Source organism: Petromyzon marinus, chromosome 1, assembly GCF_048934315.1.
Source record: "Petromyzon marinus isolate PM22_M1 ecotype Great Lakes invasive population chromosome 1, UKy_Petmar_22M1.pri1.0, whole genome shotgun sequence".
Lineage (NCBI taxonomy): Eukaryota > Metazoa > Chordata > Hyperoartia > Petromyzontiformes > Petromyzontidae > Petromyzon > Petromyzon marinus.
Genome location: NC_133667.1, coordinates 30,682,936 through 30,705,955, shown reverse-complemented (window position 1 = coordinate 30,705,955; position 23,020 = coordinate 30,682,936). Strand labels below are relative to the sequence as shown.

Below are 23,020 nucleotides of genomic sequence, written 5' to 3'. Positions count from 1 at the left end.
CAGGATGGGAGCAGGCACGACGGACCGCTGAAACTGCAGACAGGCGCCGAACGCAGCGCTCCTTAAAGAGCCCAGAGTGGACTCGGCGTGCTTTTCTTTTTGAGCCACCTGTCAAATCCATCGACCATGTTCGTGTGAAGAAAACCACCGACAGCGGCGTCTGCGGTGAAGGCCCAGTGCAATATCACGGAGAGTAGAAGAGCCCAACGCTTTTTCTTTTGTGTTAGGCTCAACGACTCCCTCCAGGCGTTGACGGTAAAACCCCGACGTGGGACACTTGTTCACATTATTAAGCAGCTCGCATGTGGGAGCAAGCCCAGAGGGCCCACGGAGAATCTGCTGATTGCGTAGAAAGATTCGTTAAAAAAAGAAAATGCACACACAGGTCGGCAACCGGCGACGTTGCTTCACCGCCTACAGACTATTGCCTACCTCCGCAAGTAGGTGTTTTTTTCGCACGCACGTTACAATATCTGCACGTGATCCACCAACCCCCCGCCTCCAAGGCGCTCAACCACAGAGACGCTGTGGGGCCTGACGGAGCGCGTCACTTGGACTGCCTAAGCCCAGCGATGGTTGGCAAGCTGGCTGTAAATTGCTTGGCAGCCAATAACCTCTGATATATTCCAGTCTCCTAGCGGGCTGCTGGACTGAAAGAAGTTCTCTTTACTGTGCACTCAGTTCTTGACACTCGTCCAGTTTGGTTTTGTGGAAGTATGGGTCATTTGGTGCACGGTGAAAAGGTGAAGATAAGTCATGGCACCACCTAAGACACCTGACGGGTGCCGCTGTGGCTGAGAGGGGCCACACAAGCACCTGCTGGGTGCTGGAGGCTAACCCGCTTGGGGATAAATAGCCCCGACTGCCACTGCCAATCCTTGCATCCAAACAACCGCATTTCTGGCAGGAAGGGGGTTTGGCGGGGATGGTGGTATGCCCTTAAATTATGTGTCGTAATGTTGGCAATTCTTTACAGGTTTCCTTATGAGCCGTCACAAGGGGGAGGGGAAAATGGGTCAGCTAGCTGCAGACACACGTGGCAGTAACGTAAGTGTTATTTCTGGGCTATATCTGGCATCTTGAACTCCAACCTTGACTCTGCTTTCATATCGCCTGCAGCAAAGCAGCGGGCTGCGGAGTGTAATGCCACATTTTGGTTTGTTGATACAGCAGATACGCTGAGCTGGCACTTTGTAAAAGTGCCGCCTCCCCTTCCCTCTCACCAACGGAAGCATGAAAATGTAACACATCCACAGTCGTATTTGCTAAACCGAGGAAACGGGGGGATCTAAAATATCATCTCGGTCTCAAAATAAATAGCGTTTTGGTCGGCGCTACGGAGCCTGTTCGCCTTTATTTTCTTGGCGGGACGGCGCGATGGGGGGTGGGGGGAGACTGTCCCCGTGTGAATAGCTGCGGTCAGGGGGAGTATTGCCGCGGCTGCTTGCTTGCAGCTGTGTGTTTAAGAGAGACTGTAAAGAATTGGTGGCCCACTAATATCAGCGCTCCCCGTTCTTGTTAGGCTACAAAAAAGAGATAAAGAATTGGTTGCCCGCTAGTATCAGCGCTCCCCGTTCTTGTTAGGCTCCAAGAAAATATAAATAATTGGTGGCCCGCTAATATCAGTGCTCCGCATTCTTGTTAGGCTCCAAAAAAAGATGAATAATTGGTGGCCCGCTAATATCAGCGCTCGCCGTTCTTGTTAGGCTCCCAAAAAAAAGAGGCTCTCAGTTTGTACGAGTGGCCTCATCACCGCCCTCTCGGCCTCATCACCGCCCTCTCGGCTGTCGGGCACGGCCGTGTGTGAAAAGGGGTAGTCGTCGTGGAACAACAAATGGGACTGTTATTTTCAGGCCTGCGAGGAAGCAAAAAGGCCCTCTCTCAGAGATTAGCACTTTCACTCCTCCTGCTTTAGTCCATGGGCCAGAGCGGAAAATGGTTACCACCTAAGGTAGGAACACTTTGGTTTTACTGATTTAATTATATGGCAAATCCGAGTGAATTACTTGATAACCCACTCCTTTCAAATGGTTATCACATAATTCACTGGTGGGAGTTGTACGCCATCTCGGGTGGTACCGAGCAGTGAAATGTCTCGTTTGGCCTCGAGTATGTTGGACTTCTTTCTCACCGTACGTAGCCAACCGTGATAATTGGAGGCCTCACGGGCTACTTTCAGCCCCCAATCCCTCGGGCCACGCTGTCAACCGGCCAGGGGTGGACTCTGAAGGGAGCGAGGAAGAGCAGCAGCATCCCCCTGCGATTTCCTGTCCAATGTGATGCTGCTTGACGGAGCTGACTAAACTAAAAATATTAAACGAAACTTTTTATATCGCTCTTTTTTTGAAAGCGACCTGGCCACATATGAGAGCCCAACGCAATTGGCGTATCATCACGTGGACATTTATAGTAGCCAAAAATACTCTAAACGCACGTTCATTCTAAATGTGGAGGGAAAAACCGGAGGACCCGGAGAAAAATCCACGTGACCAGCGGGGATAGACACACGCAAAATCCCAATATACAGGCGTCGAACCCACGACCTCCCTTGTTTACCAAGCGAGGTAGTTAACATCTCGCCACCGCGACGCCCACCGACTGATGGGCCATCAGTTAACCTATCCACGTGATGTTACCGAAAGACCCAAAGAATATGAATTCCTGCAGTCACGAAAACTTTAAATCACGGTGGGCTTGTTTGATGCATCCCCCAAGGAAGTAGCGAGAAGAAAGGGTGGGGGGGGGGAAATACATGCCAAAGTGCATGCGGCTTGAAAGGACATCAATGGGAGCGTGGGGGGATTGTCAACAAAGCAATGCCTGTCTATCTGACGGAGGCGCCCAGTAACTCGCGAGAGATCACATTAAGAGAATTAGCAGAAGCACAAAACTCCGCCGAGCCCTGCCCGAGCCAAGACACGGATGTTGTGTGCTTGCGCGCCAGTTGCGTGGCCAAAGGGCTCTCGGAAATCTGCGAAAGCAGCAATTAGTGCAAGACGATCGATGAGGAAGCCCGCAGCAAAGATGAAAGTTAGCATGCTTTATTTTATGCTAGAGTTAACACATTTTGCTTAGTCGTTGCACGATGCATTGATGTCTAAATTTACATCAAAATTGATCAATTAGTGCTCTCAACGAGAGGTTACATTTAAATAGGTTTATACTGCAAGGCACAATGGGCAAAACCCATGATACATTGCAACCTTGCTTGCTCGCACTTGAGTGAATCAAATTGTGAAAGTTGCGTCGTCATGAGTTTCTGTTTCCTAAAGTCCACCGCACGCAGTAGGGTCGTAAGAGCTTTAAGATTGAAAAACTCTAGCGTATGTGGATGAGACTCCCAAGTCCTAAACCAAGACAGATAGAGTGTAATAACAATCATGAATTCCTCCTCCCCATGCATTAAATCGGAAGCAAGACAGTCTGCATCAAGAGTTAAAAAAACACACATTACAAGTCGTACATCGCTTTTAACACACATCATCGCGTTATTAGATGTGCTGGAATCTTCATTTTAGCACATTAATTTTTTTTGTTTGGGGGGAGGTGGGGGAAGATCACAAAATGTTACACGCCGTAGCTTCTTCTACATCAAAAGTACACCTCAACTCAGGAAGGAGCGCTCGCAAATTGTAAAACCACCGGTGAATAACACTCAACGAAGTGAGGAGAGAGATGAAGTCTTAAAAGTCTCGACAATAATGCCAGGCCGATAGTTGTGAACCACCAATAAAAGTGAGAAAGTGTCGGGGGGTGGGGAGCGGTGGAATGGATGGACGAGTAGATGGAGAAGTGGAGACGTGGAATGATCTGATGGTCTTTGCCAAATCCCATGAAAGTCACCCAACCGCCTCGATGTAAAAGGGCCTTCAAAGGGACCAAAGAATCGCATATTGCAGGCATAACTCGGAAAGAATTCACTCTTGGCATTCCATTTCATATTAATGGCAGTGAATGCATTGTGTTTGGGCTGTGCAGTCGCTAAGTGAATGAAAAGCTTTTGTGATCTCATCTAACTCCATCGACAAAAAGACAGTGTCACAATATAAAGGAACCGAATGTGATGAAAATAAAATTTTCAACGTATAAAGGGATCGTCAATCGTGCAAGTTCAATATTCTTGGAAATCGTTTCACAGCAGAGCTGAAACAAACAGAAACGAAACAATCTGGTCTGGGTGCATACTATTTGTTCTAGACCCTGGGTGATCGCGCCAACTTGTGCATTCCTTGAAACAAATCCCGTAGCTGATTTTACAACGGAGAACAACAATCATCATCATCATCGTTATCGTCGTCACAAATAGCATTGTTACGGAATCATTGACGCCACTGCGATCACATCAGCGCGTGTTGTGCGCCCCCAGGGTAGATGGAATGCCAGGTCCGCTCGTTTAGCTTACCGACTGGGACCCTGGTAAACACTATTTCAAGTGTTGACACGGAAAACAACAACAACAACAACATGAATAAAACAAAATCTAACAATTTGTCAACCGATCACACGAGCGTGAATTTACGGGAGCTGTGTTCGGCGGCGAGGGCACCTGGCAGACTGCTATGAATGTAATTTATCTCCCCAACGCAGGGGGTCCCAGGGTGAACTGGGTTTCTCAATGAGTTTAACGGGTAGCCTTTGTTTATCTGTGCAAGAGCTCGGCCAGAGAGACCTAATCTGTCTCTCCAAAATACGCCTGGACAAAGCGTACACATTTTTTTTGGAAAAGTGATTATCTGATGATAGTTTTTGTTTATTGAATGTATACATTGACAACCGTTTGTAAACCTACTGCTGAATGGAGGCTTCTCCTTGCCATTTCAGCCATGGGGGTTGTCTGACCATATTCCTCCACGTTGGTCAATGCAGATTTGAGATGAAGAGGGCCATATAATGTCGGGTCTGATATCACGTGCCACTGGTCGTAGCTGTAGCAGGGAATCGAACTTGACTTACTGAGTACATAGCTCAGTTCGTGAACCGCAGTGCCACTGCTCTACCTCATTTAACCGTTTACGAATTGAGCCTTGGGACACGATGCTAACTGGCACCTAATCCTTCGTGAAAATCACCATGTGACGGGGTGTTTCGTGAGCATAGTGGATGTGTCATTGGGCAATTTCCCTGCACAAATTTCGATGTGGCCGTGGGAAATGGAGTCGCGCGCACTTCGTGGAAAGATGGGGCCCGGTGGGAAGCACGCGCAAGAGATGCTCCAGCTGCCCGATCGCCGGGCTATCAAATCCATAGCTCCCATGAAAGACGGCCGACGTTTCATTCCGTGTGCTCGGAGCATCTCCGGGCAGCGTTTTGTCGCCAAATTAATATTAAAACATCGCCATATTACGCGGGGCGACCCGTCGGTCGTAACGTCGAGCAACGTTCAGTACAACCCTAAAAGGCATTGGAGAGCTATACAGACTGTTGGGGCAAGTGATGTTCGCGAGCAATTATGAAGGCCGGCACGACACACGAGGGGGTTGGTGGCCAACACCACACCCGGCCGCCTTTGTCTCCCTAGTTACGATGTTTACTACACACCGCACCAGGTACTCACTTCAGGCTGAGTAGACCTAGGGGAGGCCCAGGACCGGTTAAAATAATCGTCACTTGTGTTGTCCGCGAGCGGGAATCTAACTCGGGTGGCCGGGTTCGTAGGGCAGCGCTCCACAAAAGCTTACACAGCACAACCACGAGATTATACGTAGCGGTAAAATCCCAACATTCAGCTCCACGGACCGGTGGCCCGCGGCTGGAAAGATCCCTTCCGTCTCGTTTGTGGTTTCACAGTCGAGCACTGTGTGAAGATCAGCATTCCACTCGGGCAGAAAAAAAGTATCTCGATGTTAAAAATTATTTACATTTTATTTTATCAGGTATGGAGACCATTACAATTTGAAGGCATGTTTAAAAAAAAACACCCGATGTCAACTGCGGTAAAACTCGTTTAAAACTCTTTAACTCCCCACCCCCCTCCCCACTCTGACGGCAGGATTTTGCCAGCTTGGCCGGGCGTTCAACGTGGACGTGAAAAATGCGCAGATTTTCTCCGGCTCTGCCGAGACGCAGTTCGGCTACACGGTGAAGCAGCACGTCGACTCCAGCGGGGAGAAATGGTGAGAGGCGGCGGCACCTCCCCACCGCCCTCATATGGAGGGGTTTTAAGGCCCCCCCCTGCCCCCTCTGTTGAAGCCTGCCCGTTGCTGCTGCGCTCACGCACCACGGATCTCCGTTGTAAAATAGCCGGGCCAACTGGTGACATGGGATCCTTGTCCATGTAACAAATCAAATGAATTTTGATTGAAAGCTTTCGTGACTGCAGGGATTCATATTCTTGGTTCTTTCGGTAAAGTCACGTAGAAGGGAAACAATAAAATAATACAAATATAAAACAATAATATCATATTTTTATTATTTTATTGTTTCCCTTCTACGTGACTTTACCGAAAGAATCAAATCAAATGAACTCAAACTCGGCCTCCTTCCCAATTCTTATGTACGCTCGATATGGAAACTGTCGGCGATCATTTGAGGGGGCTGGATTTTTGTTGTTGTTGATTTTGGTACAATTAAGCGATGGGGCGTCGCAGCCTTTCCTTGTGTACATAGAGGGGCTGAAGAGCCAGAGCAGAATTCATGATACACAAAAGCGGACAGAGTTCCAATTGCTAATTCCGTTGAGCGTTTAACACGTGTTCAAAGTCTGCTTGACATTGACGGTGTCGCGCCCGCCTAAGTTTTTGTACCCCACCCCTCAAGGTCACGCGACGGGGTTGCCCTTCTCCCACTTTCTCCATTCGGCTTTACCCGTTTGTCCCACTGGGAACGGCCATTTCCATTGCTTTGACTATCGTTAATAACACTGGTTAGTTTAACACATAGGCTTTCGCGGCCAATATCATCCATAATATAAGGGTTATTTTTTGGGTTAGATCGCGTCAATATAAATGTATCGTTAAACCTGCCACCACTAGACAGAGCCAATGAGCAAGGTTTGTCACGTAAACAGAACGTGCCAATTAGTTGGTACTTCAGCACACCGGTGTGTTGGAGAGCAAATCCACAACTTTAAAATCTGAGTAATTACAACTAACATCATCAGGCGGACAGCCAGATTTGTGGATAAATCCTCCTGTTTCGTTCCTTAAATGGAGGGGTAGATGTGTGAGCCCTTCACGTGCGAAGGGGGTGGGGGATTAATGAATGTATATAAATTACAATGGGAATCCATTGCCGGCTGGGTTATTCATCATGATCTAACCATCATCTAACCATCATCATCTCACCATCGTGATCTAACCATCATGATCTCACCATCGTGATCTAACCATCATCATCTCACCATCGTGATCTAACCATCATGATCTAACCATCATGATCTGACCATCGTGGTCTAACCATCATGATCTAACCATCATGATCTGACCATCGTGATCTGACCATCGTGATCTAACCATCATGATCTAACCATCATGATCTGACCATCGTGAACTAACCATCATCATCTCACCATCATCATCTAACCATCATGATCTAACCATTGTGATCTAACCATCATGATCTAACCATCGTGATCTAACCATCATGATCTAACCATCATGATCTAACCATTATCATCTCGCCATCGTGATCTAACCATCATGATCTAACCATCATGATCTAACCATCATCATCTTACCATCATCATATCACCATCATGATCTAACCATCATGATCTAACCATCGTGATCTAACCATTATCATCTCACCATCGTGGTCTTACCATCGTGATCTAACCATCATGATCTAACCATCATCATATCACCATCATCATATCACCACCATGATCTAACCATCGTGATCTAACCATCGTGATCTAACCATCATGATCTAACCATCTTGATCTAACCATGGTAATCAGCGTACAATATGCATGCATATTGTCCTTGTACCTCGTGTCGTTTGCGTGCACTAAAATAGCAGTCCCTGTTTATTGTCTGCGTAAAGGTAATCCCATTTGACGTATGGTTACACTGGGAGAGGTGTGCATTCGTCTAAGTTCGTCCTGAAGGCATTTCATAATAAATTACCACCCAAGATTACATACTTTGCTAACCTTACACGCAACTTAAGACACCCTTCGACATTTGATGGCACCTTCCAGCATGAAGACTAAACTTGCACAATTTTTTTACTTCATCTGCGTTGCTCCTCGTACGCGGAACAATATGACATCTGCTGTTAATTTAAAAGCCATTTCCTCAGTCAGGTTTTGATTGGCTATTCAGACAAAATGATATACAAGAATTTAGAGCTGATACCTCACTTTTTTATATTTAAATTCCTACTTTTAATTAATTCACGAATCAGTTGTTTTTGGGAAAAAAATAATGCAGCCCTATGGCTTGCTGTATTACATTTGTTTACCCTGCCGTTGCAGTGACCCAGAGGTCCCTTGAACAAAAACAAAACCCATCTGATCTCAATGTGCTCTCTCGCCTGCTTTTTAAAATAAAGGTCTCCATCTATTTACCTATGAAGATCTCTCGCCGATTCACAATCTCGCCACCCGGTCACCGCACTTCCCACAAGGAGATTTATTTTCATCTTGACCTTCGTTTGGTGCCCTTCCGTTTAGCAAGTTTAAAGCTCACCCACGTGGGGTTTAAAGCTGCTTTTTTTGAGACCTTCACTTCAAAGGGACGCGGAACCAAGGTGGTTATTCGAACTGAAATGTTTTAAACTACATTTTCTCGGCTTGGAACATTTTTTCGTGTTCAAGGTATGTAAGTGTGCACGTTTATGATGAAGGAATGCAAATCGTTCGTCAATAAAATGGAACACCAGTCAGCATTTAAGTTGACTGAATAACAGGTTAAAGTAAAAATAAATACATCAATAAGTGCGCCACGTAGAAGGAAACAAACGAGATGTTGGCATTTTCTGTCAAACAGATCGTTGGAACAGCAACAATTTACGTCTGTTGACCTTTGACCAACGTAAAGCTGCCATTAGAGCAGGAACGTGAGCCGAGCGTTAACCGTGTTATAACTCAGTGCCGTCCGACTGAGTCTGTTAAAATCCGGCGCTGGAGGACTATAGAGTGGGTTCTATTTGCATGAAACACTCATCTGCAGGGGCTTTTTCCCGGTGTCCTCTGACATCCACGCACTTACAAAAGACTCAGAGGGGAATTGACCAAACGTTAAGAGCAAGACCCTTCTGCAACAAAAAAACAAAATCCCAATTCTCAGCCAGGCATTCTTGAGAAATAAAAAAAAAGAAAGCGTATTATCTTATATCCCCGAGCCCTGCAGGTGTGTGGCTGCCTCAAGCTACAGGAAGGCCGAGGCACTTTGCTTCGGCTGAACGTTGAGTTCCAGGCGAGCAGTCTCTCGAGACCAAAGTTCCGAGCCACTGATCCTGAAAAAGTGGCCTCATGTCGCAGGGTTTCAGCTGCTCCCTTGTCACACGATCGCCTCTGAAATATCCACGGCGCCCCCCCTACCACGCCTCGTCTATCGGCTACTTGCCCCCCCCCCCCCCCACCCACCGTCATTCTGGTGCCGGATTGACCGGCACCGTTCCCCATCGGCCTCTCCCTCCACCACCGACACAGATGTGTGGCCTGGCATGTGTCCTGCCTTCCGGGTAGCTCGAACCGCCACTGTAAATCTCGCAAAGTGAGCGCCACAGCAGTGAGGCCGAATTAAGCGATTTTTTGTTGTTGTTGTTGTTGCTAAGGGCAGGCCACCTTTGAATTGAACAACATAAAAAAACACATATATGGACGAAAACTCAGTCACGAGAATGTCACACTTCAAAAGATTAGTGTTGAAAAAGAGAGCTTGCTAGCTTCAATTGCTCTTCCCCCGAGATACCAAAACATAGAAACAAGACCGAAAAAAATCATATATCCTGGCAATTAGGTTGGTTGGAACAACAGCGGCAGTGTCACATTCACCAAGCTATTTAAAGAAGTTAAAAGAGAGTCAAAATAATACTGATAAGATATCTGCTGCAGGTACCGCTCATTGTAAATATGTACGGGCGGTAACCCTAGATTTTGCTCAGGATATGCCGATACTGAGAAGTTACTGTTCATGGCTTTGATACCGCTTTGCTCGTTTAAAAGTGTTCATCAGAGTCGTAACGATGCATCGGTTCAATCATTTTCTTATCGATTTCTTAAGCTCGTGACGCACACATTGAATTGCACGTCAAACTGGATGTTCGTCGATTATTTATGTTGTAATGGGTTCACGTGAACTCTGCAGCGACGAGTGACTGCTACATTCACCGCGATGTTTAAAAAAAAGGATCGATTCCAAAATGGATTCGCTGTGCTACATTGTGACGTTTAATTGAATCACGGTTTGGGGGGACTGGGAGGGGAGGTAGAATCGTGACACTTCTGTAAACAAAAGATCATAGGCACAATTTATATATGTAAATATGTGTGTCGAACTTCTTTCGCACCGTACGTAGTCAACCGTGCTAATCGGAGGTGTGGACCTATTAAAATAGGTTCTGTTGAACTATAATATTCACGTATGTGTAAATGGTTATAATTGAGCAGAATCTTAAACACAGCTGTGATTTAAAATCCCTTTGAGGTTTTTCACCAAAATGCTGGCAGAAATTTTAACTTTGTAAAAATTTTAACTTTGTAAAATTTCACCGCAGTCTCCCGGCTCCTCGTTTTGGTTGCGTGATGGGGCCAGCGATAGCTCAAGGTTCCCAGCCAGAGTGGTGATGGCACTGCTTTAATCAGAAGCCCTTTGCGGGTTTGGTTAAGATTCGTGCCCCGCTGGATTGTCGTGCAACGCAGGAGGTTTTTTTTTACATTTGATAAATATATCTTTTTCATGGTTGAGTCAAATGGGCAGTTCTCTGGGGCGCGGACAAAAACAGGAGTCTGGATTTTTTTTTTATAAATTGCTTACAAATGGTAATTGTGGCCATCATGGTCCAACAGTGCCCACCCATAAGAGGCCTCAGAGTTTGAGATGGCGGTGATAGTTTTGCTTCTCATTGATGCAGGCCTACTTTTGTTTATTTGCTTGGAGGAGGGTAATTACAGCAGGATTATTCGATTATTGTCCAGGGTAATCGCCAAACCTTTGTATAATGTGAGAAATCCCTACAGCAGAAGTTATTTTGGGACCAATTACGAGGAATCATCTTGCAACCAATGATGGTTTTGGGAGTAAAAGTCTAAATAAATATTATAATAAAGTTATTTACAGCCATGACGGTTTTCTCATACCGTGTCAGTCATGGAGGGTTGTATAGCTATACTTCACCGTGCTGGTCAGTGCGGGTTGAGGATGGTAACGGGACCAGTTCATATATCGCTCGCTTCTGATTTTGGCCCTGGCTGAACTGGTCCTGGGCCTCTGATACGATGTGTAAACATCGCCACTGGGGGAAGGCCAAGGCGGTCGGGGCGTGGTGCTGGCCACCCACCTCCTCGTGTGCTGTGCCGGCCTTCATAGGTGCTCGCTAACAGCACTTGTCCCAACAGTCTGTTAAGGCTTTACTGGGGATCTCTGTTGTTTTGTATATTGACCAAACTACTGCACCATCACTCCATCATCTTCTTCTTCATGAAGAAAATTCATTTCAGTGCTATTATTCTTAAAATCAAGTGTTTTGTTAACTATACAATACAGTACAATTTTTGCTAATTAATATTTCCATCATGAAAAAAATAACATGATAGATGGTTCAGTGGATTGGGAGCGGAATGCCTGCGTCAAACTACTGAGCCGATACCGCTGATATCCTGGCTTCTAATCTAGGCATCCACGCATGATTAAATCCGCAGGATAAATGGCGTCAGTCATGTTGCCAATGACCGCACAAAACACGCGACGTAAAATTCGGTCTTTCACCCGAGCCCAGCTTTGGTTTAATATTCAGGGACAAGGAGATGTGGCTTAGTGGTTCGCACGCTTCGCTTATTGAAACCGGCGACCCGAGGAGTCTCAGCCGTGGCTCACATCAGTGGCGGGTGATATCTGAATCGGTCCTGCACTGACGATCACGGAGGAGTTTGTTCAATATACAAAACAAAGATCCCCCGTAAAGCCTTAACAGGCTGTTGGGACAAGTGCTGTTAGCGAGGACCCATGAAGGCCGGCACGGCACACGAGGGGGTGGGTGGCCCAACACCACGCCCCGACCGCCTTGGTCTCCCCCCAGTGGCGATGTTTACACACCGCACCAGGTACTCATTTGAGGCTGAGTCGAGCGAGGAGAGGCCCAGGACCAGTTTAGATAATTGTCACTGGTGTTGGCCGTGAGCGGGTCGCCAGGTTCGTAGCGCAGCGTGCTCACCGCTACACTACCGCTCCCCACTACCATCAATATATACCCTTGACTGACACGGCATGGGGAGGCCTTGATCCAGGAGTGGATTTAAAAAAAGGGGTTTTACATTATTCTTAAGGATTTGTGTTCGTTACACATAAACATGGCTCCGATAACACAAATGGCATGTGTCTTTGTGTGTGTCTCTCTCTGCATGTGTTGTTTTCGTGTCTGTGTTTTATCATTCATTCTTACCTGTTGATGGTTGCTTGTGTTGCAACCGAAACGTCGTATTCTATTATTATTTTATTACATTTTCTACGTGACTTTACCGAAAGAACCAAAGAGTAATTCCTGCAGTTACGAAAGCTTCGAATCTAGTTTCAACATATGCATGTTTAAAATGTCGAAATAAATCAAATGTCACCATCCTTTACGGGTATTTTTGTGTAATATATGAAGTCATTAATTCCTCTAAGTCCCTTCCGTGGAGTCGTTGAAGCAGACATTCATAACACGGGGTAAAACTCCTGTAGGCCGAGGGGCGCCAAGATGGGAAGACGATCAACGAACATTCACTGTCAAGGATCCGTGTGCAAGGTTAAGGGAGGCTTATGGCACTCCGCGTTCTCTCTGCGTTCCCTTGAATGTTGTTCAATGATGGGGGCGTGGGGAAACTCGCTCCCTGCCGGCTTCAACATCGCTTTAAACGCTGCTTTTTTATGCGGCGAGCAGATTTTAATGTTTGGGAGTATGCTTATGCCAGATTTAGGCTCATGGACCAAACACAACTGCAGAATAACAGAAACAATGAGAAACACGATATGAATGAGCCTTGAAAAAAAGATACATTTCTTGAATCGAACCGTGACAAATCATCGAATCTCCGGAGAGGGATGAATTGTTACACGCCTTGCTCGGTGGGTACACCACTCGCGTGAAGCGACGGGTCTCGTTTGAGGCTGTCGTGGCTTTCTTTTCCCAGTGTCGTAAATGTGAGCGTAGCATGACTTGCCGCACGCACTGATAAGGGGTCGTCCATAAATGACGTCACGCACCTGGGGGGGGGGGGGTCAGACATTTGTGACGATGTGTGAGGAGGGGGGCGGGGGTTGAGAAATGTGACTTCACATCAAAATGCGCAACTTTAAATAAATATAGACAACACGTTCTACTTAATTAGACTTTTTAATAAATGTTTTCTCCTACAACATCAGAGTGCAGCGCCACATTAAATACGCACTACAATGACAATACTTTAAAGCGATTTGAAGCATGTTTTATTTTCAAAATGGAAATATGGTTTTGGGGGGCGGGGAGGGGGCATAGCTTTGTAACGTCATATTTGAGGGGGGGGGGGGGTCTGACCTTTGTGACGCCGTGTGACGAGGGAGGGGGGGGTCAAAAATCGTCCAAAATCGCGTGACGTCATTTATGGACGCCCCCTAAGGAGATGCAACTTTATGGGAGTCAGGACACGGAGGATTCACGTGACAAGCGCTGCAAGAGTCGAACCGAGTTCCGGGCTCTCTGCGCTCTGTGCGCGTAGTTTTCTCGCCGGAGATCAAAACATCTGCAGTAGCTCTTTGCGCGGGTCGCCACGGCAACTGTAGTCGCTTACCAAAATATAATAATTTCTCGCGGAGTTTTCTCCACTCCCTCCCCGCCGGCCAACTCCACCCATAACTCCCCAATCCCATATCGCCACCCACGAGCGAGCGTGAGGAAGCCACTCTCATCGGGAGTCCAGCCGATCGCATTAAAATTGCCGCTCTCGGACGGATTTGAAATCAACAAACTGGAATCTCAGCGCGCAACGCGATGCAGATGGGATCACCCTTGATGAGGCTGCGTCACGTGCGTGGTGCTCCTGTGTGGCTAATATGCAGACGACGCGCACACATGACGACTACATCAAAGCCCTCTCGCCAGCGGACGTTGGCTCACAACGCGATGCGCTTCCTAAGTTATTCTCAACCGTGTCGCATTAGACTTCCACACGGACCTCCCACTTGTTCGCCTTCTTCGAAAAAGTTTGAATTATTCAGCAGGAGCGGGGCGCTTGATCTCGGCTTGCCATTCCTGCATAATAATTCGGCGTTAAATAATTTCAGGACGCCCACTTTTGATGCAAACAACAGATTCGTGTGTGTGGTGTTTTTTTTGTCGTTTTTGAACAATGAAAGAAAAACATTCTAGAGAACATTCTTGGAATCTGTTAAGTTGCTTTAGGGAAAGTCAACATTCCTGCAGGGATTTTTTTTTAATAAAAACAAAAACTACAACAAGATATACATATATATAACAAAGTACTTTAGTATATATATTTTTAGTTTCTTTCTTGCAGGCCTCAGAGCAAGGTCATTATCGGCAGCCGTAAACCTCTCCCACCGGGGGGTTAAAGCACGGGGCAAGTGACCCGTCCTCTGCGTGGGTCACTGAACAAATTAGCGGTCGGGGACGGCACCACAGGGCCCTTGTGACATGAGGCCACACGGTGGAGGGGGGGGGGGGGGGCTGGACGACGTCTCATTAAGAAAGGCCGCTTGCCTTTTGTCCGTGGAATATCTGTGCCCTGCCTACATCCCCTCCCGCCGCCACTCGCACCACCCAATCCTTTTTCGCTCGCGCTCTGTACCGAGGTCTTGTTCAGTACGTCGCCCTTCAGAACAGCGGCCGTGTTTTAAGGAATAAAAAATATATTGTTGAAACTAAGCGTTTTAATATTCGGCTAAATTGCAGTATTTAATACCTCTATCTTGGTCTTTCAATTCACCACCTCTCCGACAGAGCAACAAAATGGCTACGTCACTGAGAATTGGATCTCGAGCAGTTTGCTCTTTGTTGCTCGAACGAAATCATCATCTCGCTCGCTATTCCGGGAACACGAATTCGAAGCCGTCTCTTTGTCGTCCGTCTTTCTCCCTTTCCCTCTGTCTCGTCCCATCGATGTCTCTTCTCTCCCCATCCTCTGTGCTTCCTCTCCGCCCCCGCCGCGGCCGTATCGGTCGCGTGGCCTCCACCGGCCTTTGCTGTTCGACCATACTTCACCGTATCGGTCGCGTGGCCTCCACCGGCCTTTGCTGTTCGACCATACTTCACCGTATCGGTCGCGTTGCCTCCATCGGCCTTTGTTGTTCGACCATACTTCACCGCGACGATCCGTGCGGCTTTTAGCGACGTGGAGGGTCCCAGGAGCATTTCGGATGTCAAACGCCACCGGTGTTTAGCCGTGGCCGGGAATCAAACTCAGGTTGCTGGGTTTATACCGCGGCGGGCTAAGGGGCCGTCCATAAATGACGTCACGCACCTAGGGGGGGGGTCAGACATTTGTGACGATGTGTGACGAGGGGGGGGGGTGTTTGAGAAGTGTGACGTCACATCAAAATGCGCAACTTTGAATAAATATATAATTGTTATAACAACACTAATTGTTATAACAACACTAATTGTTATAACAACACTCCTACAACATCAGAGTACAGCGCCACATTAAATACGCACTACAATGACAATAGTTTAAAGCGATTTGAAGCATGTTTTATTTTCAAAATATGGAAATATGTTTTTTTGGGGGGGGAGGGGGCAGAGCTTTGTGACGTCATATTTGAGGGGGGGGTCTGACTTTTTGTGACGCCGTGTGACGAGGGGGGGGGGGGTAAAAAATCCTCCAAAATCGCGTGACGTCATTTATGGACGGCCCCTAACCTTCGCACCGCTGCTCCACCACCCAACGGCATGAAGCGTTTGCGTGATGCGATTGTCAGCATCGTTACTGCCGCCAGGTCTCCCTTCGTCAAGACGTTGCCTCAATAAGCCTCTCGGGTACACGTGCAGCCCTCTTGTCAATCCACTGCTGGTCGAGGGTCTCCCAACGACGTGGCGTGTCGTGGAGGTTATTCGACCGTCAGTCACGCCGCCGGGCAGTGCGTGCTGGCGAAGACGGGGAGCACAGAGACACCGTGAGCATAGAAGTACAACACAACCGTTGGGGTTTGCTGCACTTCCGCTGCCTCACGAAGTGGGGGCCGTCGAAATAATCGAAGGACGAGAATTCGTTGACATCGCAGATTAAAATGGATCGAGAGGATATGGGACTCGGCTGTGGGGGAGTCCCTTTGTTTGATTTTGCCTTAAACGAGGGGAGGAAACCCAATCAGCTTCTATTATCGTGATGAGGCCCCAATCACGGGCGGCAAACACAGGGGTCAGAATTTTTTCGAAAAGGAACGCCGGCTTGGTATCCAGTAATTGCCTAGCTGGAGAAGAAACAATTATGGTTTTAGGTTGTCGAATGCGCGAATGGATCTTTCAGAAGTGACGCAGGCAGAGTAGTTCATCCCATCAGAGACAATTATAACGTTACGAGTAACCGGCGAATTTCCTGCAATTTTCTTGCGCATGCCAGAACTAGCAGAAACTGTCTCCACTGAAAGGGAGCAGAATAGAACCCCCCCCCCTCCCCTTCCCATTAGAGGGTATTTGGCCTACTCTTCTACGCTGGCCACTCCACCCTCACCGCACACGACTTGCTGATCAACTGCGGTGCTCCCATTTAAATGGCTGGGTCGATAGAGGTGGGGGGCAGGGGGGAGGGGGTTGGTATAAGAAACCTGCACCGTTGTTTCAGCTGCCATACCGGGAGTCAAACTGGTGGCCTTCTGGATTTAGATTTGCAAGTCCGGCGTGGTAACCATGACACCACGGTCTCGGCATCTATCGTTGCCTCATTCGCTCTGATAATGGATAGGGTTTGCGTGCTGGCACTTGTCTGATCTCTCCCAGAGAAACGAATGGCTCTTATAATAGTTGAGGTTTTGGACAGATATGCAGCCAGCAATGCAGAGTGAAGTCATGCAGCTGTTATTCCCAGCAGAATATTCAGAGCGGTTAACCGGGGGGAAAAAAAGAGATCACTTCAAGTGAAGAGAATGTTTTGTTTTAAAAAAAAACATGAGATGGGGTGGCGCGGTGGGTGCCCTGATTCACGAATTGTGTTATTGAACCTGACAACCTGCGTTTTATTCCCGGCCATGGCTAACATCATTGCAGAGCAAAATTTAAACCGATTCCGGGCACCATGCCTCCTTCCCTTCACCAGCCCGCACTGAACAGCGTGGTCAAGTATAGTGAAAACAACCCCCAAGAGACAACACGGCATGGAGAGCCCTTCAACCAGCATTGGATTAACAAAGCATTGGAGATTATTATTGTTATTAAACAGATAATATTTCGTTGAAAGATCATATTTTCGATGGATTTTCAGGTTACATAATCCCATGGTGTTTTTCTTAAGTATAATTAAAGAAATATGTTGTTTGCAACATGAACCGTGACAATCCAACAGAAATTCCAGCCATTTCCGTTTTTGTATTGCAAAACAATATCACGATACATGTTATTGTCGTTGGCTGCGTAGTGTCACCCATTCCTGAGCCCATCTCCTGATCGTAAACAACAGGCAGAGCCAGAACAAACGGTGTAGTGTTACAACCGTTGTAGTGACAATGCACCCAGGTTTGTTCTGACGAAGCGGTTTGTATGTTGTTGATTTGTTTAAAATATTCAGGTCGACCAAAACACTACCCCACCTCCTCCGTCATCCCCCTCAACCACCCCCAGTCTTCGTGCCAAGCCCATTTTCTCTAAGGGCCTCTCTTCCATTTATTGCCTCCCTCCCTACGTCCACCATTTAACCAGGGAGGACGTCACCTCTGAGTCGAAATGCAGCACCATCTGTGATCCAATTCAGTGTCCGTGGGAGGAGCAAAATGATTAAATTCGGCATGGCGTTTCACCGCCAGGCCACAATCACTATACGTCTCGCCAAGACCCAGCCGATATGTGCTGTGCCACATGCCGCTTTCTAAGTTGTATTTCGGGATGTCAGTTTATAAATTTGGGTTTTTATAAGTTACCGTTTGATGGATTTCATAGGTGGGTCTGTGACTTCCGCTTCTGCGGACCCGTTCAGTAACACAACGGGTTGCGCTGCTCAGCGAGATGTGCGATTGGTGCTTTGTTTCACGATGTCGACCGCACAATCGCACTGTCGCAGACCGCCGCTCCACCGTAACATTTTTAAAGGCTACAAAATGGGACATTTTTGCCGGTGTCAGAGTATGAAAAAATAAGAATAGGTTTGATCATTTCTGGCAACAAAACACGTGTTAAGATATTCAAACACCAAATAGAGCCTTTTGCACAATCACGTGTGGTTAATGCTAACTTGATTCCTTGCAAAAGGTTTATATTTGGTGTTTGAAACATCTTAACGCCTCCTGTTTCATTGCCAGAAAGGGTAAAACCTATTTTTATTTTTAAAGGCGTAGAAATTTCATAAGATGGTCCCGCATTGGTGACCATTGGGGAGTTAAGACACATTGATAGGGCAGTGGTTTCAGACCTGCATGGAGCTGTGGTTGCAATGACACCGCTAGCCGAGCCGTGTGGGGAAGCGCCCGGAGGCCCCTTATCTTGTTGGGGCCCTGTGCTGTTGTACCGCCTGCACACTCCACATCTACACACTCGACATCTACACCACCGAGCCGAGCCCAGCGCCTGTAGCAGCGATTGCCAGAAACGCAGGCACGGTTCCGCTCTTTCAACCAGCGCCTTCAGTACGTCGACAAGAGCACGAAAAACAAAACTATTTCAACGAGCTGTTTAAGAGTATAAATAAATGGTACCTTTTACGCGCGTGTTGGGTTGGAAGCGATGGAATTAAAACAAAACCGGATTTTCTCTGCCCAAACCTTGTAAAAAAAGGTGTTACTGAAATGAGCCTCATTTTTCAACGACGGCGGTTTCGCAAGGAAAAACATTTAAACAAATAATGAAGACAAGAGGCATGCTTCTGTAGGCACGCCTCTGCTGCAGTGGTAGGCGCGTTTGGTATTTTGGGTAACGCTTTCCCAAGAAGGCAAAGTAGGACCTTTAACACATTTGGTGCATACCGTGTGCTGGAATTGCCTCTTGGAGTAAAGCCCCCATTATTTTTCCTAGTGTGCTTGATGAAGTTGGGTTAGAAATATAAAAAAGGAACAAATTCACGGAAACTATGCAAAAATAAACGCTTCACTTCGTGTTTGGGTCCATTTTTTATTCCACTGTTTTTTATGAGCTGTTTGGCATTTGCTGAACTTTTGTACCGGCACCACTGGCTTGCGTACCCTTTAACTTGTGAAATAAGATAGGTAGGAAGCAATTTGCCTCTCGTCGGGACACAGGGCTCACATAGCACGGAGACCAGTTTCCGGTTTAATATAACATCTTGAGTGATCTTTCCCACCCCTACCTAAATCGCACCTCTGATTAGCATGGTTGGCTATGTATGGTGTGAAAGAAGTTCAGCAAAATATACATTTATCATCTTGTATCACAAACGCATGGAAAAATTAATTGAAGGTGTCATACGCAACTGGACACATTCTCCAAAATCATAAATTATTTTAATATTTCCCCCCTGCTTGTATTTCAATCATGTTATCAATGGGCATGGCATGAGCAGTGAGTAGTGCATCACTTAGTGCTAGAAAATGTCCCATTGAAGCAGCTAGAACAGATTATATATTAAAAAAAAACATTCAATTGAATGTATCTGGTAAATATAAATACAGTGTAAATGTATATGATCTCAGGGGCACTCAATAAACAAGATAGGTAGTTTGAATAAGCCCAATTGAGTTATAACTTAGAGGTGCTGGTTGAACTTATCTAAGTGGGGCAGGTTGCCCTGACCAGCTCCAATTTATAAGAAATGTGGAATCTTCATCGAGGACCGCAGTCTTTTCGGTGACGCTTGCATTCTGCGTCATTTCGCTCCAATAAAGCCATCTTAAAGACCAAGTCGGTGTGATAAGCATCGACTGTGGAAGAGACGGTGGGGGGGGGGGGGGGGGGGGGGGAGAGGGGGGGAGTTTGGACTTGGGGGTGGGCGAGAGTTCTGATCAATCCTGCGTTCACATTTGGGCACGAAAGCAAGCCCTCATTTTATAATCAACATGCAATGACTGTCAACTATCATCTTCGCATGAGTAACTCTCTCGGCCACTTCTGTAGCCACCTCATTCGCACCTCGAGGTAGCCAGAGGCAGAGCCGTAGTCAAGAGGTCCAGACCAGACATTTAATTTGGCGGTACCACCTGAGGAGCAGTATGATGAGAACAATCCAGAAAAAGGCCAAACCTGTATGGATTGGGCACATTGTCAGATGTGAAAGCTGAATGAAGGAAGGGCGTTCTTGAATGAAGGAAATTTGCACAAGAGCCCAAGAGGTAGAAAAATAAGGATGGAACTTGAAGGAAGGGGGTTAGTGGAGTGGAATGAAGAGAGATCAAGATCGGACAAGGATGGAAGGTGTTTGAGCCAAGGAAGTGCCATTTGGCTAGAGTGCTTAAGAATACTAAATACAGTAATAGTGTCATCCTTCCTTTCAGAACTTCATTCTTGAAGCCTTCACCCATGGTAATGTGCCAAATCCACATCCTTTGGATTTTGTGGACTTATAAAATTAAAGCTTTTCTTTTCCGAAACCTGCTCCGGGACTTCCATCGTGCCATTAAAATAACATTTTCAGCACCTCAAGTTGCTAACGAGTTCCGCTCTGAGCGATGGACTAAGCAGTGGGGCGAAGACTGTGCATGATGTAGCAGAGGGGACGGGTGAGCGAAGGGAAGAGTGGCAGTGAAACGGCACAGGAGAGCGATCACGCAGAGCTTCTCAGCGCAGTAAAAATAACAAACATGCCTTTTTTTTCCAGCGTGAAAGGTAACATTCTTTTATGGGCATTATGAGGAGGCCGGCAGTGGTAGAGTTACGCAAAAAGGACACGCGGCAAAAAGCAAAAGACTCTTGACTGAGTTTGCCACCGATATTTTTTTTTCCAGCTGCCAATGTGACCCGAGTTAAGGCACAGCGCGTGTGGTTGGGGTGAAAAGAAAAGGAGGCTTTAATCACGGCCGGTTAAGTCGCTCGTCCAACGGAGCCAACGTTTTTTTTTACAGTCGGCGGATTTATTCTTACAGCCGTCTGGCAATTACTGCTGAGAATTCGCCACGGCGGTGCCGTCAATTTGTGTCGCCCGTTATCAAACCACCCCGCAAAAATGCGCCACCGCATCTCGTCAGGTATCGGAAGCTCAGCAGGCTGTGAGCCTGCAACGATGCACAGTTGGCTCCGTTACGGTGCGAAAGAAGTTCAACATACACGCGTGCATACGTGACAGGTGTTATGGGCTATTGATTCTGAGATGGCTGTGGGGTGGGCCGCAGCAAAGTACGATGTTTTTCGACTGTACCTCTGTGCTCCCACATCTGTGGTCGCCCACCTTTGCCATCGTGCACAGACAAACTGTGGGCGAGTCTGGTCGAATTTACCCGCACGGCATGGGGAGGGAGGCACCTCGTCCAGTAGTCGACGGGCAAAGGACTGTTAATGCGTGTTGAATACCCTGTGGGTCGTCATCCCATTGACAAGGATGGCCCACTGTCGTACGGTGGAACAGCCCGAATCCCAAAATTAGAACAACTCGAGTGATTTCGGACTTCGAATTGGAAAGGAGGCGATGGATTTCGAGAGGCTCTCACCTGGTCAAATAAAGGATGAATATTGATGGCAAAAACAAGGAAAGAGGTGAATAACAAGGTCATACCATAGCGAGTGTGGAACGAGGAGAGAGTTGCGCGGAGAATTATTGATAGTTTCCGGAATGTTTTCATTCTTTTTTTTATTTGAAACGGAGTAAATATGGAACACTTGTGCGTGAAGAGGGAACACATGTGCTCTGTTGTGACTGCACCGCTCGGTTCTAGAGCCTCAACTCTGATACCCCGGGGGGTGGAGGAGGAGGGGGGAGGGTTACGCAACCGCGGCCGTGTGTGTCTGAGCGGAGAGGCATAATGATGATGGTTACAAAAAAAAAACGGCGGCACGCAGTCGAGCCCTGGGGTAGCCGCCGACACAGCCGACACCCACACACACACACGTGCTTTTGTGTCTGAGCTCTTTTCCCAACCCCCTACCTGAGTTTTCGAGCAGTTATTTCTTTCTTTCGGTGGCAACCATTATTTCATTATTTCCACCAACGACTCCTCACACACCGACAAGGCGAAGGAATACGCACACCGTCATTTACATTTACACGGCCCTCTTTCTCGTGCGCTGTTGGGCATGACATGTGCGCGCGATGGGGTGGGGTGGGGTAACATTGACAGAGTGATGTTTAAAAAAAAAACCACGCGTAGATGTGATACTACTGGGAAAAACATGATTCACCATTCCACTACCAAAATATCCTTTGTTGAGGAACAAAAAAACATCTATCTACTTATGCCTGAGAGCAATTATTTAGGAGGGGAGGGAGGAGGACAATTACGTTACGGGACATGCCAGACTACTTTGCTATGAATTTAAATAAAGCCACCGCGGGTTTCCTTTCATTGCACGGCAGATGCGGCTATCTCCGGCCTTCACGGAGAATCGAGAGTAGCCCTCAGTGCGACCGTGATCATCAGCCTTAACGCCTCTTGCCACTTAGACCATTCGCTGGCACCCATTTCAGATAATCATCACCAGGCAACCCGCGAAGCCGTCCACCGGCTCACTCGCCAAACCCCGACGTGAACGTACAAACGTTTCACTGATCAACTCCCCCGCCGCACGAAGAGAAGATGATTTTCACGTGCTGGTGATACACGCTTGCGATTTATAAATGTGGTGGGGTGGTTCG

General features: G+C 47.2%; 1 protein-coding gene across 1 annotated transcript in view; it reads left to right on the top strand.

The window, feature by feature from the left end:
- ITGA11 (integrin subunit alpha 11) overlaps positions 1-23,020 on the top strand; it is a 102,454-nt gene that overhangs the window by 3,281 nt on the left and 76,153 nt on the right. The window contains exon 2 of the mRNA XM_032948720.2: positions 5,990-6,113. Within this exon, the coding sequence (XP_032804611.2) occupies positions 5,990-6,113 (124 nt within the window). The remainder of the gene's footprint in view (positions 1-5,989; positions 6,114-23,020) is intronic.